At 41.8% G+C, this 22736-nt stretch overlaps 1 protein-coding gene across 1 annotated transcript in view; it reads right to left on the bottom strand.

Moving 5' to 3' along the window:
* Positions 1 to 380: 380 nt before the first annotated feature.
* LOC132836913 (phosphatidylethanolamine-binding protein 4) overlaps positions 381 to 22736 on the bottom strand; it is a 353288-nt gene continuing 330932 nt past the window's right edge. Inside the window, exons 5-6 of the mRNA XM_060856479.1 lie at positions 563 to 679; positions 381 to 418 (exon numbers count right to left, since the gene is read on the bottom strand). Of these exons, the coding sequence (XP_060712462.1) occupies positions 381 to 418; positions 563 to 679 (155 nt within the window). The remainder of the gene's footprint in view (positions 419 to 562; positions 680 to 22736) is intronic.

Raw genomic sequence — 22736 nt, 5'->3', positions numbered from 1 at the left:
CTTAATTGAGACATATAAGATAATCAGAGGGTTAGATAGCCTTTTTCCTCGGATGGCGATGGCTAGCATGAGGAGACATAGCTTTAAATTGAGGGGTGATAGATATAGGACAGATATCAGAGGTAGTTTCTTTACTCAGAGAGTAGGAGGGACGTGGAACACACTGCTTGCAACAGTAGTAGACTTGCCAACTTTAAGGGTATTTAAATGGTCATGGGTTAGCATATGGATGAGAATTGAATAGTATAGGTTAGATGGGCTTCAGATTGGTTCCACAGGTTGGCACAGAATATTCAATGTTCTACTTAATGCACTGCCATAGAAGTTTGGGGTGTCATCAACATAACATAACAGTTCAAATTCCAGCTTTCCAATTGCAGTCATGTTGGAGCTGAGCTGTCCAGACTTTTAAGAACATCTGATCAGAACAGCAAAACACATTTGCATATGAGATTTGCATAGAACTGCACAATAATATTTTGAATTGGCGAGGAAGATATAAATGAAAGACAGTCACTGTTAAAATCAAACACCTGGGAAAAGAAAATCTTAATAATCTTACCGAAGGATTTCGTTTCCTGTTTATTCAGTGAGATTATTCTATCATCTGGCTGCTCATAAAGGAAAAATTGGTAGCGGTGGTACCCTGTGCCAGATGGTGGGGTGGGTGGCCTGTACTCTGTAATGCAATGAAACAAAATTAAAGTCATAAATACCAACATTTGCACATTAAGGGGACCTTTACTGAGATAGCAATCACAGAAGATTTTTTTAAAATTAGATATGTTTATCAAAAATTTCAAGTCTTTCAAATTTATACAACATTTACCCTCACTGTCTGTAGTTAAGCAGCATAAAAGTTAGAGTAAGTGGCACAGAATTTTTAAATAGATACATCCTGATATAACCACACATATTGAACACAAAAGCAAAACGAAATCAGATCTGAATATTGGAGTGTGAAAGAAAACTGTACATGTTGCTAAGTACCAGAATTTGGCTGTTTAGCTTGGCTGCAGATGTCAGAAGAGTTCAAAGGAAAGTGAAATAGTTCTGTGGTTCAGATTCACTTGAAGATATGCAGAAAACTAGGAGTTAGAGAGAGTGCAAGAACAGGGAGAAGTAATCAATTGGATGAACTCAGGGTAAGGAAGAAAAAATCCAGTCTGAATCAGGGTTCATGTTTTGAATCCATGCAGGGTGCTTAAAAAGACTGTTGAGTTATAGATGCAGACTGGTGGATGGAAATATGGTGTTGGAGCTGTAACAGTGACCAAGATCTCATGATGGCAGGACTGGCTGTTAAATATTCCTGGAAATAAGATTCAGGAAAGAAAAAAAAAGAGGATTGGTGATTGAGGAGAGTATTGTAGTGCTGCAGAGACAGCATCCCATAGAGCTAAAGATAGAATGTATTTCATTCAGACGAAGAAACAACCAATGTGATATTACATTGCTTGCCATAGTCTGTGGCCACAAATGAGTGAGAAAAGTGGAGATCCAGCTAGTACTGAGTGAGCAGAAGGCTACAGAAAGACTGGACAGGCTGGTAGAGTGAGGAAAAAGTTGGCAGATGGAATACAACATAGGAATGTGTGAGATTATACACTTTGGTAGAAATAGAGGTGTAGACTGTTTTCTAAATGGGGAAAGGCTTCAGAAACCTGAACTCAAAGAGACTTTGGAGTTCAGGATTCTCTTTAGGTTAACATGCAGGTTCAGTTGTCAAAGTCAAAAAGTATAGCACTGGAAAAGCACAGCAGGTCAGAGAGCAACTGAGGAGCGGAGAGTTGATGTTTATCAGGAATATGGGAGTGGGGAAGAGGGCTAAGAAATAAATAGGGGTGTGAGGGTGGGTTGGAGAGAAGGTAGGTGGGATGGCGAATGGTGGATGCAGGTCGGAAATGACTGTGATTTCTCGGTGGGGAGGGTGGAACGGATGGGGGGAAGGAAGACAGGTAGGTAGAACAATTCAGGACGGCAGTGCTGAGTTGGAGGGTTGAAACTGGAGTGAGGTGGAGAAAGGGAAAATTAGTGAAGTCGATCTTGATGCTCTATGGTTGAAGGGACCCAAGGTGGAAGCTGGGATGTTCTTCCTCCAGGCATCAGGTGGCTAGAATTTGACGGTGGAGGAGGCCCAGGAATTGCATGTCATTGGTGGAGTGGGAGGGCAAGTTAAAGTGGTTGGCCACAGTAGGTGGGGTTGTTTGGTGTGTTTTTCCCAGAGATGCTCTCTGAAACATTCCATGAGTTGGCGACCTGTCTCCTCGATGCAGAGGAAACTACATTTAGAGCAATGGACACAGTAGATGAGGTGGGTAGATGTGCAGGAAAACCTCTGCTGGGTGTGAAAAGATCCTTTTGTGGGCTTGGACGAAGGTGAGGGGGGAGGTGTAGATGCAGGTTTTGCATGTCTTGCGGCAACATGGGAAAGTAACGGGAGTGGAGGGTGGGTTGATGGGGGGCATGAACCTAACAAGGTTGTGGCGGGGGTGGGGAATGGTCTCTGTGGAATGCAGATAGGGGTGGGTTGGAAAATGTGTTGTCGGTGATGGGGTCTGATTGTAGGTTGCAGAAATGGTGGAGGATAATGCACTGTATGTGGAGGTTAGTGGGATGGAAGGTAAGGACCAGGATCCTGTCCTTATTGCAGTTGGAGGGGTGGGGTCCAAAGGCAGAGGTACAAGAAGTAGGGGAGGTGCATTGGAGGGCATTGTTGATCAGGTGGGAGGGGAAATTGTGATCCTTGAAATAGGAGGTCTCCTGGAGTGGAATTGCTCCTCCTGGAGGCAGATACAGCGGAGGCAGAGGAATTAGGAGTAAGGGATAGCACTTTTGCAGGAACTAGGGTGGAATGAGGTGGAGTTCAGGTAACTGTGGGATTTGGTGGGTTTGAAGTGGATATCCATGCTGAGTCCGTTGCTGGAGATGGAGACAGACAGGTCCAGGAAGGGGAGGGAGATGTCTAAGATGGTCCAGGTGAACTTAAGGTGAGGGTGGAAGGTGTTGGTGAAGTTGATGAACTGTTCAAATGAGATGGCGCCAATACACGTATCAATGTAGTGAAGGAAGAGGTGGGGGATGGTGCCAGCGTAACTGTGGAAGACGGACTGTCCCACATATCAGACAAAGAGGCAAGCATAGCTGGGGCCCATGGCTACCCCTTTGGTCTGAAGAAAATGGGAGTATTCGAAGAAGTAGTAGTTCCGGGTGAGGACCAGTTCTGCAACTCAAATGAGTATGTTGATGGAGGGGTTGGATCGGTGGGAGAGGAAGAAACAGAGGGCTTGGAGCCCTTTGCCATGGCGGATGGATGTAGAGAGATCAGATGTCCATGGTGAAGATGAGGTGTTGAGGGCCAGGAAACAAAAGTCATGGAGGAGGGAGAGGGCGTGGGTGGTGTCCCAAATGTCTGTGGGAGGTCCTGGACCAAGGGGGACCAGATGGTGTCCAGCTATGAGGAGATACTTTTGGTGGGGCAGGAGCACTTGGAGAAGATAGGATGACCAGGGCAGTCAGGAGCAGAGGGAGTGGGGGGCTGTGCTTTGCAAGGGTGACAGCTTGGAGTGAGTGAAGGACTGGCAGTTGGCAATTAAGAAGGCCTCATTTCAAGAGGGCTAGATTACAAAAGTAGAGATATGCTGCTGAGGCTGTATAAAGCTCTGCTCAGAATGCATTTGGAATATTATCCACAATTTTGGGCCCCATCTCAAGAAGGATGTGCTAGCATTGGAGAGGGTCCAAAGGATGTTGATCAGAATGATTCTGGCAATGAAGGGCTTTTCATACGAGAAGCAGTTGAGCACTATGTGTCTGTACTTGATGGAGTTTAGAAGGATGAAGGGCATCTGATTGAAACTGACTGATTACTGAGAGGTCTGGATAGCGTGGATGTGAACAAGATGTGACCAGCAGTAGGAGAGACTAGGACCCGAGGGCACAGCCTCAGAATGAAGGGACGACCCTTTAGAACTGAGATGAGGGGGACTTTTGTCAGCCAGAGGGTGGTGAATTTGTGGAACCTTTTGTTGTTGAAGACTGTGCAGACCAATTCATTGAGTGTATTTAAGACAGAGATCAATAGATTCTTGGTTAGTGAGGAGATCAAAGTAACAAGGGAAAAGCAGGAGAATGGGACTGAGAAACTTATCAGTCATGATCAAATAGCAGAGCAGCCTCAATGGCCCAAATGGTCCAATTCTGTTCTGATATCTTGTGGTTTGATGGAAATATGTCGAGAAACAAATTTCAAAGCAAATTACAGAGTTGCAAGAATTATATAGTCGTCATAACTTGGCGACTGAACTATAAGACCATAAGACATAGGAGTGGAAGTAAGGCCATTCGACCGATCAAGTCCACTCCGACATTCAATCATGGCTGATGGGCATTTCAACTCCACTTACCCGCATTCTCCCCGTAGCCCCTAATTCCTTGTGACATCAAGAATTTATCAAACTCTGCCTTGAAGACATTTAGCTTCCCGGCCTCCACTGCACTCTGCAGCAATGAATTCCACAGGCCCACCACTCTCTGGCTGAAGAAATGTCTCCACATTTCTGTTCGGAATTGACCCCCTCTAATTCTAAGGCTGTGTCCACAGGTCCTAGTCTCCTTGCCGAACGGAAAACATTTCCTAGCGTCCACCCTTTCCAAGCCATGTATTATCTTGTAAATTTCTAGTAGATCTCCCCTTAATCTTCTAAACTCCAATGAATACAATCCCAGGATCCTCAGCCGTTATCTCAGTAATGTCTCAGGTATGACTTGTCTAAAGGATGGAGATGGGGAAGAACTCCTGGAATGTGTTCAGAATAATTAACTAACCACTATTTACAACTTCCTTCTTGAACCTATCTTCTACTTTTCCTTCTATCATAGTAGTCCGGTAAAACTCCCAATTGAGATTTACAAAACAACACTTCTGATCTCAAAACCAGGCAACTGTAGGTTTTTGTCTACAGATCTTTCTGTGTCTTCTTTTCTCCTTGTTAGGGACGTCTGTGTCACAGGTTACTGATTGAAAAGGTACTGTTAAGAAAGGTGTTTTTTTCAAGCAATCTGGTACATATCAGGCTTGGCAATTCTCCTCTCAATCGTTCAATGTTTCCCGGTCTTGCACCCGAGAGCATCAGATTGTGCTACTGACTTTTAAGATTGTCAATATACTCAATTCAAATTTGATTGGAAATTGGTATTTTTATCGGGTTATAATTTAAACTGATTGGCTGAATTCAAATTTGTTTTTGTCTCCAGACAACAAACGAGTTGTTCAACTCAGTTTTACATACGTTGTTGCTTTATTGAGAACACTTGGTGCTGTGACTACGGCTTTTAACTCTCTTAAAGGTGCACCTACATATTCATAACAGGGACGCATACTATTCTTGGGAATGAGGTCAGTCAAGTGGATCAAATATTCAGTTGGAGACCATTTTAGGGACATTAATCACGATATCATGAGATTTAAGATGGTGATGGAAAAGGACAAAGAATATTTCAGAGAAAAGGTAATTAACTGGGTCAAAGCCAACTTCAAAGGGGAAGAACAGATCTGAATTGTTGTGATGAACACAGCTGGTATTGGACAAGACAGATCCTAGAATGAAATCTGGCTTGATTGACGACAGTTCTTTTTTATGAACGTGGTGGTCAGTCATGAAACACAGTGACACAGGATCCAGAGTTTCTTGAACAACAGATCAGTAATTAATTACCAAAAGTTGAAAATAAAAAAAAAACAAGTTTCTGGATATAGAAAAGAATTTGGAAAAATCTTTAAAACATGCAGCATTACAAGGTTTTCAATCTATTTCCAAACACAATCATTGACAGAGATTCAAATTCAGAATATTCACTTCCAATTTTTCAGCTCCCTTGGGTTCTACTTAACTACTCTTGACAGTTTCTTTACCATGGACTGTGGAGACAATTCAATGAATCGTTTGCACATCTGCCAACATGAACATTTCCACAGCTCAAACAGACTGAGCTATCTTAGTTCTTCTTACATGTAGATTTCTAATCAAACTCTCCTGGTTTGGACGATTCGTAAAAATTCTCCTGCCAAACTGTCCTACATGCCAATGAAGAAAGAAAACTAAATTTGTTTCTCACTCATGTTAGGCATTCTCAAAACCACTCTAAAAACATTTATATAGAATTGTCGAATTGTACAGTAAAGGCCTTTTGCATATCAAGTTTACACCAGCAAAAACTACACTGAATCTAACCAAAATCTATACTCATTACACTTTACAGCCCTTGGCCATCAGCTTCAAACCAAGAATCATCCAAATAAAAATAAAGTTATGAACATCTCATCAAACTTTAGTCGTAAGGGATCTATCAAAATAAAATTTTGGGTTAAACTTCAGCAATAGTTATACGGACAAATGTGGGTGAATTAAGGAGAGGCAGCACAGATTCACACAGAGACAAGCTGTTTCACTAATTTGGAGTTCTTTGAAGAGGTATCATAAGACCACAAAACATAGCAGCAGAAATGAGGCCATGTGGCCCACTGACTCTGCTCCACCATTCAATCATGGCTGATCGATTTCTCAACCCCATTCTCCTGCTGTCTCCCTATAACCTTTAATTCCCTTGGCAATCAAGAACTTATCAATCTCAGTTTGAAAAATAATCAGTGACCTAGCTTCCACAGCCTTCTGTGGCAATGAATTCCACAGATTCATCACTCTCTGGCCGAAGAAGTTTCTCCTTATCTCTGCTCTGAAAGGTCTTCCTCTTACTCTCAGGCTGTGCCCTCAGGTCCTAGTCTTTCCTACCAATGGAAACATATTCCCAGCATCCACTCTGTCCAGTATTCTCGAAGTTTCAATTAGATCTCCCCTCATCCTTTGAAACCAAGAGTATAGTCCCCGAGTCCTCAAACGTTCCTAATATGTTCAGGCTTTTATTCCTGGGATCATTGTTCTCTGGACCTGCTCCAGGACTAATACATCTTCCCTGAGGCATGGGGCCCAAACTTGCTCACGAAATCCCAAATGTGGTCTGACCAGGCCCTTATAGAGCCTCAGAAGTACATCCCTGCTTTTATATTCTTGTCATCTTGAGATAAAAGACAACACTGCATTTGCTTTTCTAACTACCGACTCAACCTGCACGATTACCTTAAGAGAATCCTGGACTAGGACTCCCAAGTCCCTTTGCACTTCAGGTCTCTGAATTTTACCACCATTTAGAAAATAGTCCACGCCTCCATTCTGTCAGAGTCGGTTGACAACAACAGTGCCATTGATGTAGTATTTATAGAATTCCAAAAGACATCAGAGACAGTGCCACACAATAAACCGGTAAGCCAAGTTACAGCTCATGGAATAAAAAGGACAGTAGTAATATAAATATGGATTTAACTAAGTGACAGGAAACAAAGTTGTGGTTGATGGATAGTTTTTGTTTCATCTGAATGGAAATTTTCATGTTAATGATATAAGGCGTGGAAATGTTTGAATTGTGAGGAGGATAGTGTTCAGCTCTGGTTTCCCTGTTGTAGAAAGGATATTATTCAGCTGGAGAGGGTTCAGATGAGATTTAACAGGATGATTGCGAGGAATGGAGGGTTTTATAAGGAGTGTCTGGCTAGGCTGAGACTTTTTTCACTGGAATAGCGGAAGTTGAGTCGTGAGCTTATTGAGGTTTATAAAATAATGATGAATATCAGTCAGGTGAATGGCAGGTATCTTTTCTCTTGGGTGGGGGATTTCCAGACAAGTGGGCATATTTTTATGGAGAAAGGAGAAAGATTTTTAAAAAGACATGAGGGTCACTTTCTTCACACAGCAAATGGTTTGTGTGTGGAATGAATTTCCAGAGGAAGTGGTGGATGCGGGTACAGTTACAACATTTAAAACACATTTGAATAAGTAGATGAACAAGAAATGTTTGGAGAGATACAGGCCAAGAGCAAGCAGGTAGGACTCGTTATGTTTTGGATAATGGTCGGCATGGACTGGTGAGACCAAAGGATCTATTTCCGTGCAGATTGACCAGATGAGTCTAAGTAGAGGAAATGAATAGACGGGTAGCAGATAAAGTTCGGTGCATAGAAATTAACATTGATTCATTTTGACAGGGAAGACATGGAGAAATGGCATAGGGTACAACTCTAAACAGGGAGCAGATGCAGACTGATGAGTATTTTGCATCAGGGTTTACTGTGCAGAAGGACAGGGAAGATACACAATGTGGGGAAATAGACAGTGGCATCTTGAAAAATCTCTGTATTACAGAGGAGGAAGTGCTGGATGTGTTGAAATGCATAAAGGTGAATAAGTCCCCAGGACCTGATCAGATGTACCCCAGAACTCTGTGGGAAGCGGGGGAAGTGATTGCTAGGCCTCTTGCTGAGATATGTGTACCATCGATAGTCACAGGTGAGGTGCCGGAAGACTGGAGGTTGGCTAATGTGGTGCCACTGTTTAAGAAGGGCGGTAAGGATAAGCCAGGGAACTATAGACCAGTGAGCCTAATGTCGGTTGTGGGCAAGTTGTTGGAGGGAATCCTGAAGGACGGGATGTACATGTATTTGGAAAGGGAAAGAATGGATTAGGGATAGTCAACATGCCTTTGTGAGTGGGAAATCATGTCTCACGAACTTGATTGAGTTTTTTTGAAGAAGTAGCAAAGAGGATTGATGAGGGCAGAGCAGTAGATGTGATCTATATGGACTTCAGTAAGGCGTTCAACAAGGTTCCTCATGGGAAACTGGTTAGCAAGGTTAGATCTCATGGAAAACAGGGAGAACACACCATTTGGATACAGAACTGGCTCAAAGGTAGAAGACAAGGGTGGCAGTGGAGGGTGGTTTGCATTGGAGGCCTGTGACCAGTAGAGTGCCACAGAATCGGTGCCGGGTCCTCTACTTTTCATCATTTATACAAATGATTTGGATATGAACATAGGAGTTCTATTAACTAAGTTTGCAGATGACACCAAAATTGGAGGTGTCATGCACAACGATGAAGGTTACCTCAGATTACAACGGGATCTTGATCAGATGGGCCAATGGGCTTAACAGTAGCAGATGGAGTTTAATTTAGATAAATGTGAGGTGCTGCATTTTGGGAAAGCAAATCTTAGCACAACTTAAACACTGAATGGTAAGGTCCTAGGGAGTGTTGCTGAACAAAGAGACTTTGGAGTACAGGTTCATAGCTCCTTGAAAGTAGAGTTGCAGGTAGACAGTGAAGAAGGCATTTAGTATGCTTTCATTTATTGGTAAGACTATTGCATACAGTAGCTGGGAGATCATGTTGTGGCTGTACAGAACATTGGTGAGGCCACCTTTGGAATATTGCATGCAATTCTGATCTCCTTCCTATTGAAAAGATGTTGTGAAACCTGAAAGGGTTCAGAAAAGATTTCCAAGGATGTTGCTAGGGTTGGAGGATTTGAAAGAGGCTAAATAGGCTGGGGCAAATCAAGATTTTTCTTTGCCTCAGAGAAGGTTCAGAGGAGATTTGAGGAAGATATCAAAATCATAAGAGATCTGGACAGATAGAAAATGTTCCCACTTGTAAAGAATTGAGAATGAGAGAGAGCACAGATTCAAACAAAATAGAAAAGGAAACAAAAGCAACACTAAGTAAAATGTTTTTACACAACAAATGTTCAAAGTCTGGAATGCAGTACTGGAGAGTGTGGTGGAATGATGTTCCATCAAGACGTTCAAAAGGGAATTTAACAGCTCCCTGAAAGGCAAGGAAGTACAAGGTTATGGTGAGAAGTGAGACCCAGCGAAATGCAAATTTGGACATCTTGTACAGACACTATGAGCCAAAGGGCCTAACTTCTGCACTGTAACAATTCTGTGATTCTGTGCTAAAGATCGCGATGGCTCGAAAAAGCATTGGAAAATTCAAAGTTGGACAAACATTGAGGTCTAGGCAGTGGAAAAATTCAAGTACCTTGGCTGAATGATAAACACCAAAGTTATATTCAAGAATGAAGTCTTGGTAAAATTAGCTGGGACAAGAGGTGTGTTGAGAGACCTACGTCATGTCTGAAAGTCCAAGAACATCAGCATGAAAATGAATAAAAACATCCAGTACAGTCTCTGGTATGGAGTGTTGCACTCTATGAATGCAAGAATTGGGACTCTGAAGTGCGAGGTTGAAAAGGTAACAGCTTTTGAAGTGTGGGCAGTGCGGAAGATGCTTGGAATCAACTGCGTGGAGAGAAGAACAAACGAGTGAGTTAGATTAAGTTCAGAAAACCAAAGGATTGCTGAGTACAGTTAGAAATTGAAAGAAAGCCAAGCACAAATATGGAAGAAAGATCCAACAGTCTTGCCTTGTCCCAGGAACAAGTGAATGGAAAATTAAGGACATTAACAGATGATTTAAGAAGAATCAGTTGGGTGGTTGACATTGAGAAATGAACTGGGGGTGATTTGAAGAAAGCCAAAGAAGAAGCAAGACAATGTCAAACATCATGCCAAGTGTCAAAAACTCAAATAAACACCATGATAATGTGGAAGCTTTTAGAACTTAGCACACTGCTGCATGATGGAACACTTGAACAAAGTAAAAGGTATCTTGGCCCTCAGCTGTAGGGGGAAAAATAACGTTTGAGATAAAGACTGAGGTTATGTAATTATAGTTTGATGAAATATAGGGAGTGTATGTAAACCTTGTTCGTGTCTCTGTTTTCGAGCAAATTGAGAACGAACGGAGTAACTGCTCTGTGTTTATCATTATTTTGAATTATTTTATTCAACATTCCTTGGGTGTGCAGTGAAATCAAAGTTGTCTGTATGATTGTTTAAATCTCAGCTGAATGTTCTGCTCGAGAGAGAGTGCTGTGAGACAGTGAGGACTGCAGCAGCCCCTTTGTGAATTCACGAAAAATAAAGCTTCTTGAAACAAGTCTCCAAGTCTCAGACTAAGTAATTTTCTCAACAGATAAAATATGATAAAACAGAAATAAAAATTATTTTCCTTATCCTGAACTCTGTCCTCTATTTCTATTCCAATACCACTGCACCAAGATGATGCTGATCGTGTTCAGGGAATGTTTGCTTCTGGTCTAACACTGTCCAGGCAACTGGCATTTCTGAATTGCAGACTTCCAAACTGCAGGCATTACAGTGTGATAACAAGTCTTCTGGAGAAATAAAATTAAACATGTTGTTCCTGGCCTTTACATGAATTAGTCAAATCAGGAGCATAACAGACATTCATAACAAGACTATAGTTTCCTACAAAAGAAGATATAAAGTGTTGTTTCTCAAAATGCTCATTTTTTACTGCAGAAGTGACATTATAGAAAAGTACCATTTGGTCAAAGCATTCCTTGTCTGTATTGAGCCTCCCTTGGCGTGCAGTTCAAAGGACATTTATCTCACCCGTTCGCTGTATTTCTTTTGTAACTTTGTCCATTCATCTGATCTTGATTGACATTGCAGTTTCTGTACAAATCACTAACCCTGGAACTAAACTCCACAACTTCACAACTCCTGTATTTTGAATTTCTTCCATTTAATCTTCTTTTGCGGGTGTTATAGCACATATTTAGAAAGAAACAGTCATCAGAAATTGAATACTCTTTGATAAATGGCAGATTCCGGATTCCTTGGAATTTTTTTTTAATGTTGAGGAGACTCAATTTTGTGGCTTCACAGAAGATTTGCCACTCACTTCGACAGGTACAGCTCCAACATGCAATGTCAGCTTGTGTAGAACAGACTATCTGATCAGCCAGCCAGCTGATTATGACATTTACCAGTACAGTGTTGCTCCAGTATCTCCATGCTATTGAAAGCACTGCAATGACTCATCAAGATCCTCCAGTCTCCAGACCTCCACCAACCATTAAGGAGGACAAGTGGGGGGATCTAAGATGGTGGCAATCTGGGAAGATCACACTGCAGAGCTTTGCATCGCAGCAGGAGCAGGACGGTCCTTTAACACACCCAACCCAGGTCATCAGGATTTCTTGGGGTGTTGGAAAGACTGTGGAGTCCTGAGAAACATTTAAAAATTGATTTACCTGTATTTTCAGCTGTCCAGAAATGCCGAAAAGGGGGGAGGAGCATCTGAGGCCGGGCCTGCAGCAGCCCCAGAGCAGATTACTCTCCAGGACCTGGTGAACTAGCTCTCGAAATCTCGTGAGATGTTGGGGAAACAGATTGAAGAGAAGCTGGCTCCAGTCTCTCTCATGCTGCAGAAGCATGAGCAGCAGCTGGGAGACCTGGAGAAGAGGACGGATGAGGTGGAGCACAGGGTCACAGTGGTGGAAGCTGATGCCAGTTCATTCAAGGAAGAGATCCAAGCCCTGAAGACGCAGGTTCGTAATTTGCGTGACCAAGTGGATGATCTTGAAAACAGGAACAAAAGAAAAAACATTCGGATCATCGGTCAGTCTGAGGGTATGGAACGTGAGCGGCCTGCGGAATTTGTTGAAGATTGGCTTCCAAAATTCCTTGACTTGGAGACTGGCACGAGAGGATTGAAGATAGAGAGGGCTCACCGGGTCGCAGCACGGAGGTCGGGTCTGGGTCAACGCCCTTGTCCTTTTCCGGTGCTGTTCCATCATTACCGGGATAAGGAGAGAGCCATGGAGGCTTCCAGACTCCAGGGGAAGGATCCAAAGGCCCTAATTTACGAGGTGTCTAAGATCATGTTTTTTCAGGACTTTTCAGCGGCGGTGATCCAGAAACGAAAATCCTATGATGGTGTCAAGAGAAGATTGAAGGAGCTTGGGATTCAGTACTCCCTGAGATATCCGGCAGTGCTTTGGATCACCTAAGATGGATCCATGCATTTCTTTGACACATCGGAGAAGGCAAGAGACTTTGTGGACAAACTAACCTAATTTAAGCAATTGTAATACGTATAAATTTTGTTGCTTGGGTATGCGTTTATCATTCTGTAAAAGAAATGGAGGAAATCCGATTGGAGCTTTGTTTTTCCCCTTTTTCCTCTATTGACAATAATTTGGTTCAAACTATGTCTGGCAGTGGTTAAGATGTACATTTTAAATTTCTAAGTGAGGACATTCCAAAGGATGGGTGGGGTATTTATTCCCCCTATTTTTATAAAATAATTTTTTTTATTCATATTGATCCTGTATAGGGTATTTATTCTTTTTAGCTTGCGCTTGCGATGCGGCTCGAGCTGGGAGAAGTGAAGGTGGTTGAGATGGTTAGATGCCTATTTATGGGCAGTTCGGGAAGGGTAGTTGCCCCCTCCGGGCAGGAGGTGAGTTCCCCTTCTCAGCGCTATTGGCTCTTCATATGTTGGTTTGTTTTCTGGTTTTTGTTGTTTTTTATTTTTAATAATTTTGTATGTTTGTTAAATGTAGTAGTTTTCGTTTATGTAGTTTTTATATTTGGTGGACCATACGACACTAAGGCTCAGCAATTTGTGGTTTGGGTTCCTCCTCTCTGGAATTTAAATGTAATTGCAGAAGATTATGGCTAATGATTTGATTAAATGGTGTACCTGGAATATTAAGGGAAGTCACTCACCAATTAAGAGGAAGAAGGTACTCTTGAGTCTTAGAAAGGAGAAGATGGATATTGCTTTGTTACAGGAGACACATTTGGATGACAAGGAGCATCTGAAATTACAGCAGAATGGCTTTGACCGAGTTTATTTTTCATCATTTAAGACCAGAAGTAGGGGAGTGGCTATATTGGTAAGGAAAAATCTCTCATTTAAATTGTTGGAATGTGTTAAAGACACATAAGGGAGGTTTGTAACTCTTAAAGCCTTGATAAAGGGGGAAGAATATAGCATTTTAAATGTTTATTGTCCTCCAGCTCATCCTCTTAAATTCTTGGTAGATGCTTTTTCTAAACTGATAAGTCTCAAGTCTCAGCACATCATTATAGGGGGAGATTCTAACTGCCTCATGGACCCCACAGCAGACAGGTTGCCTAAAGGTCCCTCGATACCCACTGCACAAACTAAACAGTTATTGGGTTTGTGTGGGGAATTAGGATTGGTGGACGTCTGGAGGTGTCTCCACCCTACAGGTAGGGACTTCATGTTTTTCTCCAATCCGCACATATGTCACACGAGGACTGATTTTTTTTTTCTGACCCCTGCTGTAACCCTGGATCTGGTGGCATCCTGTACGATTGGTAATATTGCCATCTCTGATCATGCTCCAGTGTACCTCATGGTTAAAATTAAGAATATTACAGTGGATTCAAGGTACTGGCGAATGGACCCCTTTATTCTCATGGACAGCAAGTTTGTGGAGTATTTCTCTCGGGAATTTCGGGCATTCCTAGACATCAACATAGGTTCGGTTGATAGCTCATCTGTTCTCTGGGAAACTGCCAAAGCTTATGCCAGAGGGTTAGTTATTTCATATTCCACAAGTAGGAAGTGACAGAAGGGTGAGCAGCAACGTCTCCTTGAAGCATGGTTGAAGGCAGCTGAGAAGGCCTATTTTGGCAGACACTCATTGGTCAAACTACAGAGGATTACGGCACTGCGGTCTGCACTAAATTCCGTGCTCACGCAGACAGCAAAGAAGGAGCTGGCTTTTGCAAAGCAAAGGTTATGCGAGCATGGTGACAAGCCAGGCAAATACTTAGCATACCTTGCCAGAAAGAGAAGTGCCCCACAAACCATTACAGTGATTAGGGAAGGGTCTGGGAACCTAACATGTGATTCTAAAAAGATTAATGTGGCGTTCCAGAGATTCTACTCTCAGTTATATCAGTGAGAATTGTGAGGAGGGGCAGGCCAAAACGGAATCCTTTTTCAGAGATCTGAAGCTCCCGGGTGTGACTCCCGAACAACAGTCCTTTCTCAATGCCCCATTATCAGAGCAAGAAGTGCAGGAAGCTGTGAGGCAGCTTCAGAATGGAAAGGCGCCCGGTCCTGATGGACTTCCCAGTGAATTCTATAAGGAATTTATAAGTATACCGTCAGGCCCGATGCTGAATATGTTTAATGATTCATACAGTCATGTTTGTCTCCCACCATCTCTGAGAGAGGCCAATATTTCACTTATCCTTAAAAAAGGGAAGGATCTGGAAGACTGTGCTTCATACAGGCCCATCTCGCTCTTAAATGTGGACTTTAAGATCCTCTCTAAGGCTCTTGCGTTAAGGCAACATAGACTGTGTTGCCCTCTATTATTAAAGAGGATCAGATGGGCTTCATAAAGGGTCGCAGATCCTCCAATAACGTTAGGAGGCTGCTAAACATAATTCAAGCATGCCAACAGCAGTCAATACAGGGATTGTGATTTCTTTCGATGCAGAGAAGGCATTTGACTGAGTTGAGTGGCCATACTTTTTCTATAGACCGGTTAGGTCTGGGCGAAGTTCTCATAAGATGGATAAATGTTCTCTACAGTGTACCTCTCACTGCGGTCATTACCAACGGGGTACGATCAAGCAATTTTAATATTTCTAGGAGCAGCCGGCAGGTCTGTCCCCTTTCACCATTACTTTTTACGTTGGTGATTGAACCATTGGCAGAGGCCATTCGTGGGGATCTCAAAATATCAGCTCCAGAAATGGGGTCAAAATTACATAAGATCTCGCTGTATGCAGATAATGTTCTAATTTCCTTGACAAATCCAGCAGTCTCAGTGCCTTGCCTGATACAATGCATTCACGCCTTTGGTGCTTTTTCAGGGTATAAGATTAATTTTGCTAAATCAGAGGCTATGCCTATGGGTGGTCTTACGAAAGAGTTGGCTCTTGAGAGTGACTATAGATTTAGGTGGTCACAGGGGGTGTGTGTATTTGGGCATATTCATTACTCCAGTTCTGGATTGGCCGTTCAAAGCCAATTTTACTCAATTATTTGAAAAAAATTAAACAAGATCTCCAAAGATGGGAGGCACTTCCAGTCTCATGGTTGGGTCGGATAGCACTTATTAAGATGAATATTCTCCCTCATTTGCTATACCCTATGCGGATGCTCCCCCTGATTTTCAATAAACAAACACTCAGGAGACTGAACGGTTGGTTCAGCTCCATTATCTGGCACCGTAAACAGCCCCTCATTAAATTAGCCAAACTGCAGTTGCCTCACCGATTGGGGGGAGTAGACCTTCCGGACATTAAAAATTACCAGTTGAGCTCGCTTGTGACCTACATAAGTGATTGGGTTTGTGGGGAGCCTCTTTCAATATGGCTAGTTATTGAAGTCTCCTAGGGCAAGGTGCCCCCTTACCAGTTTGCTGTTTTTGGACAAGGTGAGACAGTTAGGGAATATTGCCATAACCCAATAGTCATCAATACTGTTAAAGCATGGAGGGCAATTCGGCAGAGGGAAGGTAATATTGGCAAAACATCTTTGTTTACACCTTTCGTGGGTATGCCAGGTTTTCAACCAGGTATGATAGATTCAGGATTTAAATGTTGGGCAGCTAAGGGTATATCTTGCATGGGTGATTTATTTGAGAGAGATGTAATGATGTCCTTCAATCAGTTAGTACGGAAGTACGAGTTACCTAATAGAGGCCTCTTTCGTTTTTTTCAAGTTAGGGATTTTATTCAAAAAAGGTTCACACTTTTGACTGATCCCTACAAATCTGACATAGAAAGAGGAGTACTAAGGGCTAAGAGTACACTTTGTCAGTACTCTATATCACCAATTGGGGGGTGCCATCTCAGATGAGTCTGATTGACTCTGCAAGATGTGGGAAAGAGAGCTGGGTGTTGAAGTTTCTTCAGAGGCATGGGAGGATATTTGGGAGAATGCAAGGAAGATATCAATTTGCAAAAGGACTCATGCTTTACAGTTGAAGATTCTCCAGTCCCAGACTGTTTGTCAAAATTTTAACCAGGGGTATCTTTAGCATGCCCCAAGTGCAAGGTCTGTACGGGTACTGTTTGGTCTTGTGACGGGCTTCAAACATATTGGAGCGCTGTGGTGGGTGCAATGGAGAGGATTTTAGGTGTAGGGGGGGAGAAGGACCCTATTTCGCTCCTTTTGGGCCTACCCATTGTATTTCCTGCAGACTCGCATAAGGCAAAACTTTTCAATATTCTTGCATTCTGTGCAAGGAAGAATATCTTGCAAGGTTGGATATCAGAAAACCCCCCCAGGTCTGTCGGGTTGGTGGAAGATTGTTATGGAGCATATTCCCCTGGATTTTCTCACAAATATGGCACATCACAAAACTGAGGATTTTTACAAGACATGGCAACCCTTTTTGAAATATCTGGACACAGATTTATCTGCCACACTAACAAGGGCTTTTATATCGCTGTAACAATTGTGTTTCATGAGTCCAATATCCAGGGAGGAGGAGCTGTGAATGTATGAGCGTTTTGTTTGGCTGAGCTGAGTTACTACTATTTATTTGTTTGTAGTTAGGCATTTATTTAGTTAGTTAAATAACTAGTTTAGGGTTTTTAAAAAATTTTATACTTCTCTATATATGTTTATACTTGCATATAGGAGGGAGGGTTGGGGAATTTTTTATTATTTGGGTTTAGTTTTGTACTATTTTTGGACTGTTTTGAATTGCATTGTTTTGTATTTGTTGTAATATTTTTAAAATCTATTTTTTCTTAATAAAAATAGATTATAAAAAAAAGGACAAGTGTATCAATATCAAGGAAACACAAGTATTTCCGAATTGCTCTACATAACACACAGTGCTGTACTTACCATGACACCTTCATAGCAGCTGGGTCAAGGTGTTAAAATTCACTAACGGAGAGCACTGTCAGCTCAAGAACCTTTTAAAAAGGTTCATCATCTGACAACTGGAGATGAACAATATTGTTGGACTGTCAATAATGACAAACGTACAATGCCCAAATCTCAAGAACCAATATTCATAAAGTCTTCATTTAAAGTTATGATTGCATTTCTTAAAGTCAAGAATTTAAGTGAAACGATGTTAAGAAAAGCATGTTTTCCCTACGGGCTCAATGGTAAATCTATGGTTCAGTTCTTTCAGACATTGCTCATCCAGAAAAGCCATTGTAGTTGAAGGGAATTGTTGGCGTTGTGGTGCTTTTATCTCTTTTTCTGGGGGTACTCTTTTCTGTTCTCTTTTGTGCCTGATATTACTACAAACCTAGGAGTGGGAAACTGAGGAGGCTCAGGTTTTTCCAGTGATAGTTTGTGTCTCCAGGCCCTGCTACGTGATTGTGCAAAGCCCCAGGGCGAGGTTTTGACAACAAATTTCTCAAATGCAGCAGGGAGGCCAAATGTATAACTCACTGACAGCAAAAAAACACTCACCTCTGAGTTTAACTGTTGGCTCCAATAATTTCTGTATATCTGTTGGACAGAATTTACATGCTTTTGGAAAGGCAAGGACTGATTACAGAACATCAGCATGACTTTGTGCATGGGAAATCATGTCTCACTAACTTGATGGAGCTTTTTGAAGAGGTAACAAAGAAGTTGATGAAGGCAGAGTGGGAAACATAATCTATATGGACTTCAGCCAAGTGTTCCACAAGGTACCGCAGGATGACTGGTTAGGAAGGTTACATTGCATGAAATCGAGGGGGTGCAAGCCAACTGGATACCAAATTGGCTTGACAGTGAGAGGCAGAGTATGATGGTGGTGAAGGGTTGTTTTTCAGATTGGAGTCCTGTGAACAGTTGTGTGCCACAAGAATCAGTGCTAGGTCCACTGCTTTTCATCAACTATTTTGGAGATTTGGATATGAATCCAGGAGGTTAAGCTAGGAAGTTTGCAAATGACATCAAATTTGGTGGTGTAGTGTACAGTAAAGAAGATGATCTCAGTGTACAACAGAACCTTGATCAGCTGGGCCAATGCCTGAGGAGTGACAGATGGAGTTTAATTTTGATAAATGTGAGGAGCTGAATTTTGGCAAGGCAAACCAATGCAGGACTTATATAGTTAATGCTAGGGCTGTGGGGAATGTTGCCAAAGAAAGAGACTTTGGGGAGCAGATGCAAAGTTCTTTGAAAGTGGAGTCACAGGTGGACAGAGTGGTGAAGAAAATATTTGGCACGCTTGTCTTCATTGGTCAGAATGTTAAATATCGTGGTTGGGATATCATGTTGCGGTTGTCCAGGACATTGGTGAGGCCACGTTTGGAATACTAACTCAATTCTGGTTGCCCTTCTCTTGGAAAGATATTGAATCTTGAGGGGATGCAGAAAAAATTTGCAAAGATGTTACCAAGACTGGGGGGGGCGGGGAGTTTCAGCTACTCGGAGAGACTGAATAAACTGAGGTTCTTTTCCCCAGAGCATTAGAGACTGAGAGATGACCTTATAAAGATTTACAAAATCATGAGGCCATTCCAATGCCAATGCACAACTTGCATGCTGACAATGCGTCAAACGAAATGGTTCAAAGCTTGTGCGAAGATTTGTAGCTCGGGTGCTCGTTGTTGTGGTTCTGTTTGCCAAGCTGGGAATTTGTGTTGCAGACTTTTCGTCCCCTGTCTTGGTGATATCCTCAGTGCTTGGGAGCCTCCTGTGAAGCGCTTCTGTGACCTTTCCTCTGGCATTTGTAGTGGTTTGAATCTGCCACTTCCGGTTGTCAGTTCCAGCTGTCCGTTGCAGTGGTCGATATATTGGGTCTAGGTTGTTGTGTTTATTGATTGAATCTGTGGATGAGTGCCATGCCTCTAGGAATTCCCTGGCTGCTCTCTGTTTGGCTTGTCCTATAATACTAGTGTTGTCCCGGTTGAATTCATGTTGCTTGTCATCTGCGTGTGTGGCTACTAAGGATAGCTGGTCGTGTCGTTTCGTGGCTAGTTGGTGTTCATGGATGCGGATCGTTAGCTGTCTTCCTGATTGTCCTATGTAATGTTTTGTGCAGTCCTTGCATGGGATTTTGTACACTACATTGGTTTTGCTCATGTTGGGTATCGGGTCCTTCGTTCTGGTGAGTTGTCTGAGAGTGGCTGTTGGTTTGTGTACTGTTATGAGTCCTAGTGGTCACAGTAGTCTGGCTGTCAGTTTGGAAATGCTCTTGATGTAGTGTGGCTAGTCCTTTGGGTTGCGGCATGTCCTCGTTCCGTTGTCTTTCCCTTAGGCATCTGTTGATGAAATTGCTCGGGTATCCATTTTTGACGAATACATTGTATAGGTGTTCTTCTTCCTCTTTTTGCAGTTCTGGTGTACTGCAGTGTGCTGTGGCCCTTTTGAATAGTGTCTTAATGCAACTTCTTTTGTGTGTGTTGGGGTGGTTGCTTTCGTACGGTTAAAGAGAAATACAGACCCAAAAATAATTAATGTTAAATAAGGTGACATGAAATGGGACAACTAAATGCAAGGACTCATTTAAAGACTGTAAGATTTTGGGGGAAAAAAACTTAGATGCAAGTCATTCCTGAACCCTGTACACAATGTTTTGCAAGTGGTTTCAAAGCAGAGCTGGTTGCTGTGTTAGCAGACTGGTTGGCTGCCCATGGAGTGGCACACGCACTGAAATGAATTAAGCCTGCAAATTCAATACTAAATTGTTTCGTCGCAATGATAGTACTTTGACAATATTTTCTCCCAAGTTTAATTTCCGAAGGTCTATTGCATCTAACTGTAACTTCAAATAGTGTTGAAGATAAAAATGAGTCTTTGTGAGGTTCTGATGACATGGCCTTTGGAACAATTTTAACTATACCTTCCAATTATATGAGATGAATTGAACATATTGTGAAGCATATGATCTGAAACTTTATTGTTAGATTCCGATTAGAATTTCAATTATTCAAATGGCCTTCAATTGGGAATCAGAAACCAGGATTTATATGTGAACATCACAATGGTGAAGGAACTGTAAAGTGAAGAATAAGTTTTGCAAATGTTAGGAATAAACACATGATTTGATGTTGAGATTTGAAGGATGAAAAGACTGGAGTGAAAATAAAGTGAAGAGAAATTGTGAAGTAACAATGGCAAATATGAGCTTAGTCAACAAAAATAAACAGAGATAAGGCTCACGAGAGGTTTTAAAAAGCAAAAATATGTTGCTGAAAAAGAGTCATGCTGTCAAAGTTTTGATGTAACACTCACCAAGACAGAATTGTAAAAAATCTGTGAAAAAGAGCTTGCTCATTTCACATCCCACCTCCCCAACATTATACTAGTCCCAATCCACGAACTCGGCACCGCCCTCCGGATCCATCCATCACTCCCCCACCGACCTATCACCTTCTCTCTCACCTTCATCCACCTATCACTTCCCCAGTATTTTCCCACCATCCCACCCACTCCCATTTATCTCACAGCCCCGACACACAAGCCTCATTCCTGATGAAGGACTCATGCCCGAAACATCAATTCTCCTGACCTGCTGTGCACCCCAGCATTCGACTCTCGACTCTGATCTCCAGCATCTGCAGTCCTTACTTTCTCCCAGAATTGTAAAAGTACCAAATTTTAAAAAGAACACCAATTTGTTACTGACCAGAACCCCTCAAAATATTTTAGGATTGCAGTCTCGACTCTAATTTTTTCTTATTTTAAAGTTAAGTGTAAATTGCTGTGCTCCAGATGCAATTCAACTCGTCAAACTAGTCAACATTAAATAAAACACCATTTGTTCAACACAATAGTTAAAATACAACAAAAGTAAGAGCTTAGACTAACTTAACTCACTTGGAAAACTTAACAGAATAATAGATCCAGTAACTATTACTAATTAACTGTTCAAATATAGTAACATCCCAAAAAAAATCCCTTGGCAAAAGACAAATTCAGAAAACAAATGTTGTCTCACATTCAATCCAGCGGCTGAGGAAGAGAACCCCCAGCTTCTGTTTGTAACTGAGAAAGGGAAGAGGTAGCTTCTCCTTCTTTAAAACACCAGCTGCTTCTGCTGAACTGAAAAAACCCCCCCAGAAATCCTGGTCTCTAAGAGCTGGCCACACTCATCCAGGCTACTTCTATTGTTCCAACATTAAAAAAAAACCCATGCCCTCACAAGCTGTTTACATTACCACAGGTAGCTTGACACCTCTCAGTTATCTGTCTCTTAAAAGAAACCAAGATAAAATACACCTATTAAAGTCACAGCATCATCACAATTTAATTACATGAGTAGAAGGCACTAAGAAGATTAGCAAGTGGACTATGATTGGTAGAACGTACAAGGGAACAATTAATTGCCAAGCTTGTGTTCAATGGAAAGAAGATAGAATGAGACAAAAAGAGGATTGTTAACTCTATCAATAATTGGGAAAATATTCAATGTGCACAATACCAGCAGCCTCAAGCTTATTTAATTGTTTCCTCATGCCAGGGGTGGTTGCCATGGACCTCGACATGTTCTGTCCCCTACAGCTCTCACATATTCAACATTGGTCAATAAATACATCTGCAATATCCATCTCTATTTACTTCTCTGTTTCTCTCTTCAATGTTTTCTCCTGAGCTTGCCTTCCAACAATTGTCTTTTCTGCTGCCTGGTCTGATGTGACCCAGATATTGTATCTTTCTCTCTGATATTAAGCATTAATTTCCCCTTTTCTTGAGTCATTTCAAGTACTTCCTCATTCATCTTTGTGTCGGATATGCAAAACATGTTCATATCTAGAGTGCATTCAGTTTCATCTTTTTGTTTGTTGTTTCTCAGGCATTTCACGTGAATAACAAGATGTAGAAGCTCTGTAATCATTTTGTGACATTCAAGTTCACTTTCTTTGTTGTCAACACAACTTTCATTCTGACAAAGTCGATCTTGATTATCTCACTTTTCTTGTGAATTTCATAACATATTGTTTGTTATTATGTGCTCAAGTTATGTCACTTCATACAGGACTTGTCCGCTTACTTCATCTTCCATTTTCA

The sequence above is a fragment of the Hemiscyllium ocellatum genome, chromosome 48 (assembly GCF_020745735.1).
Source record: "Hemiscyllium ocellatum isolate sHemOce1 chromosome 48, sHemOce1.pat.X.cur, whole genome shotgun sequence".
NCBI lineage: Eukaryota > Metazoa > Chordata > Chondrichthyes > Orectolobiformes > Hemiscylliidae > Hemiscyllium > Hemiscyllium ocellatum.
The sequence above is the reverse complement of the archived record's forward strand: the minus strand, read 5'-3'. Positions and strand labels throughout refer to the sequence as shown.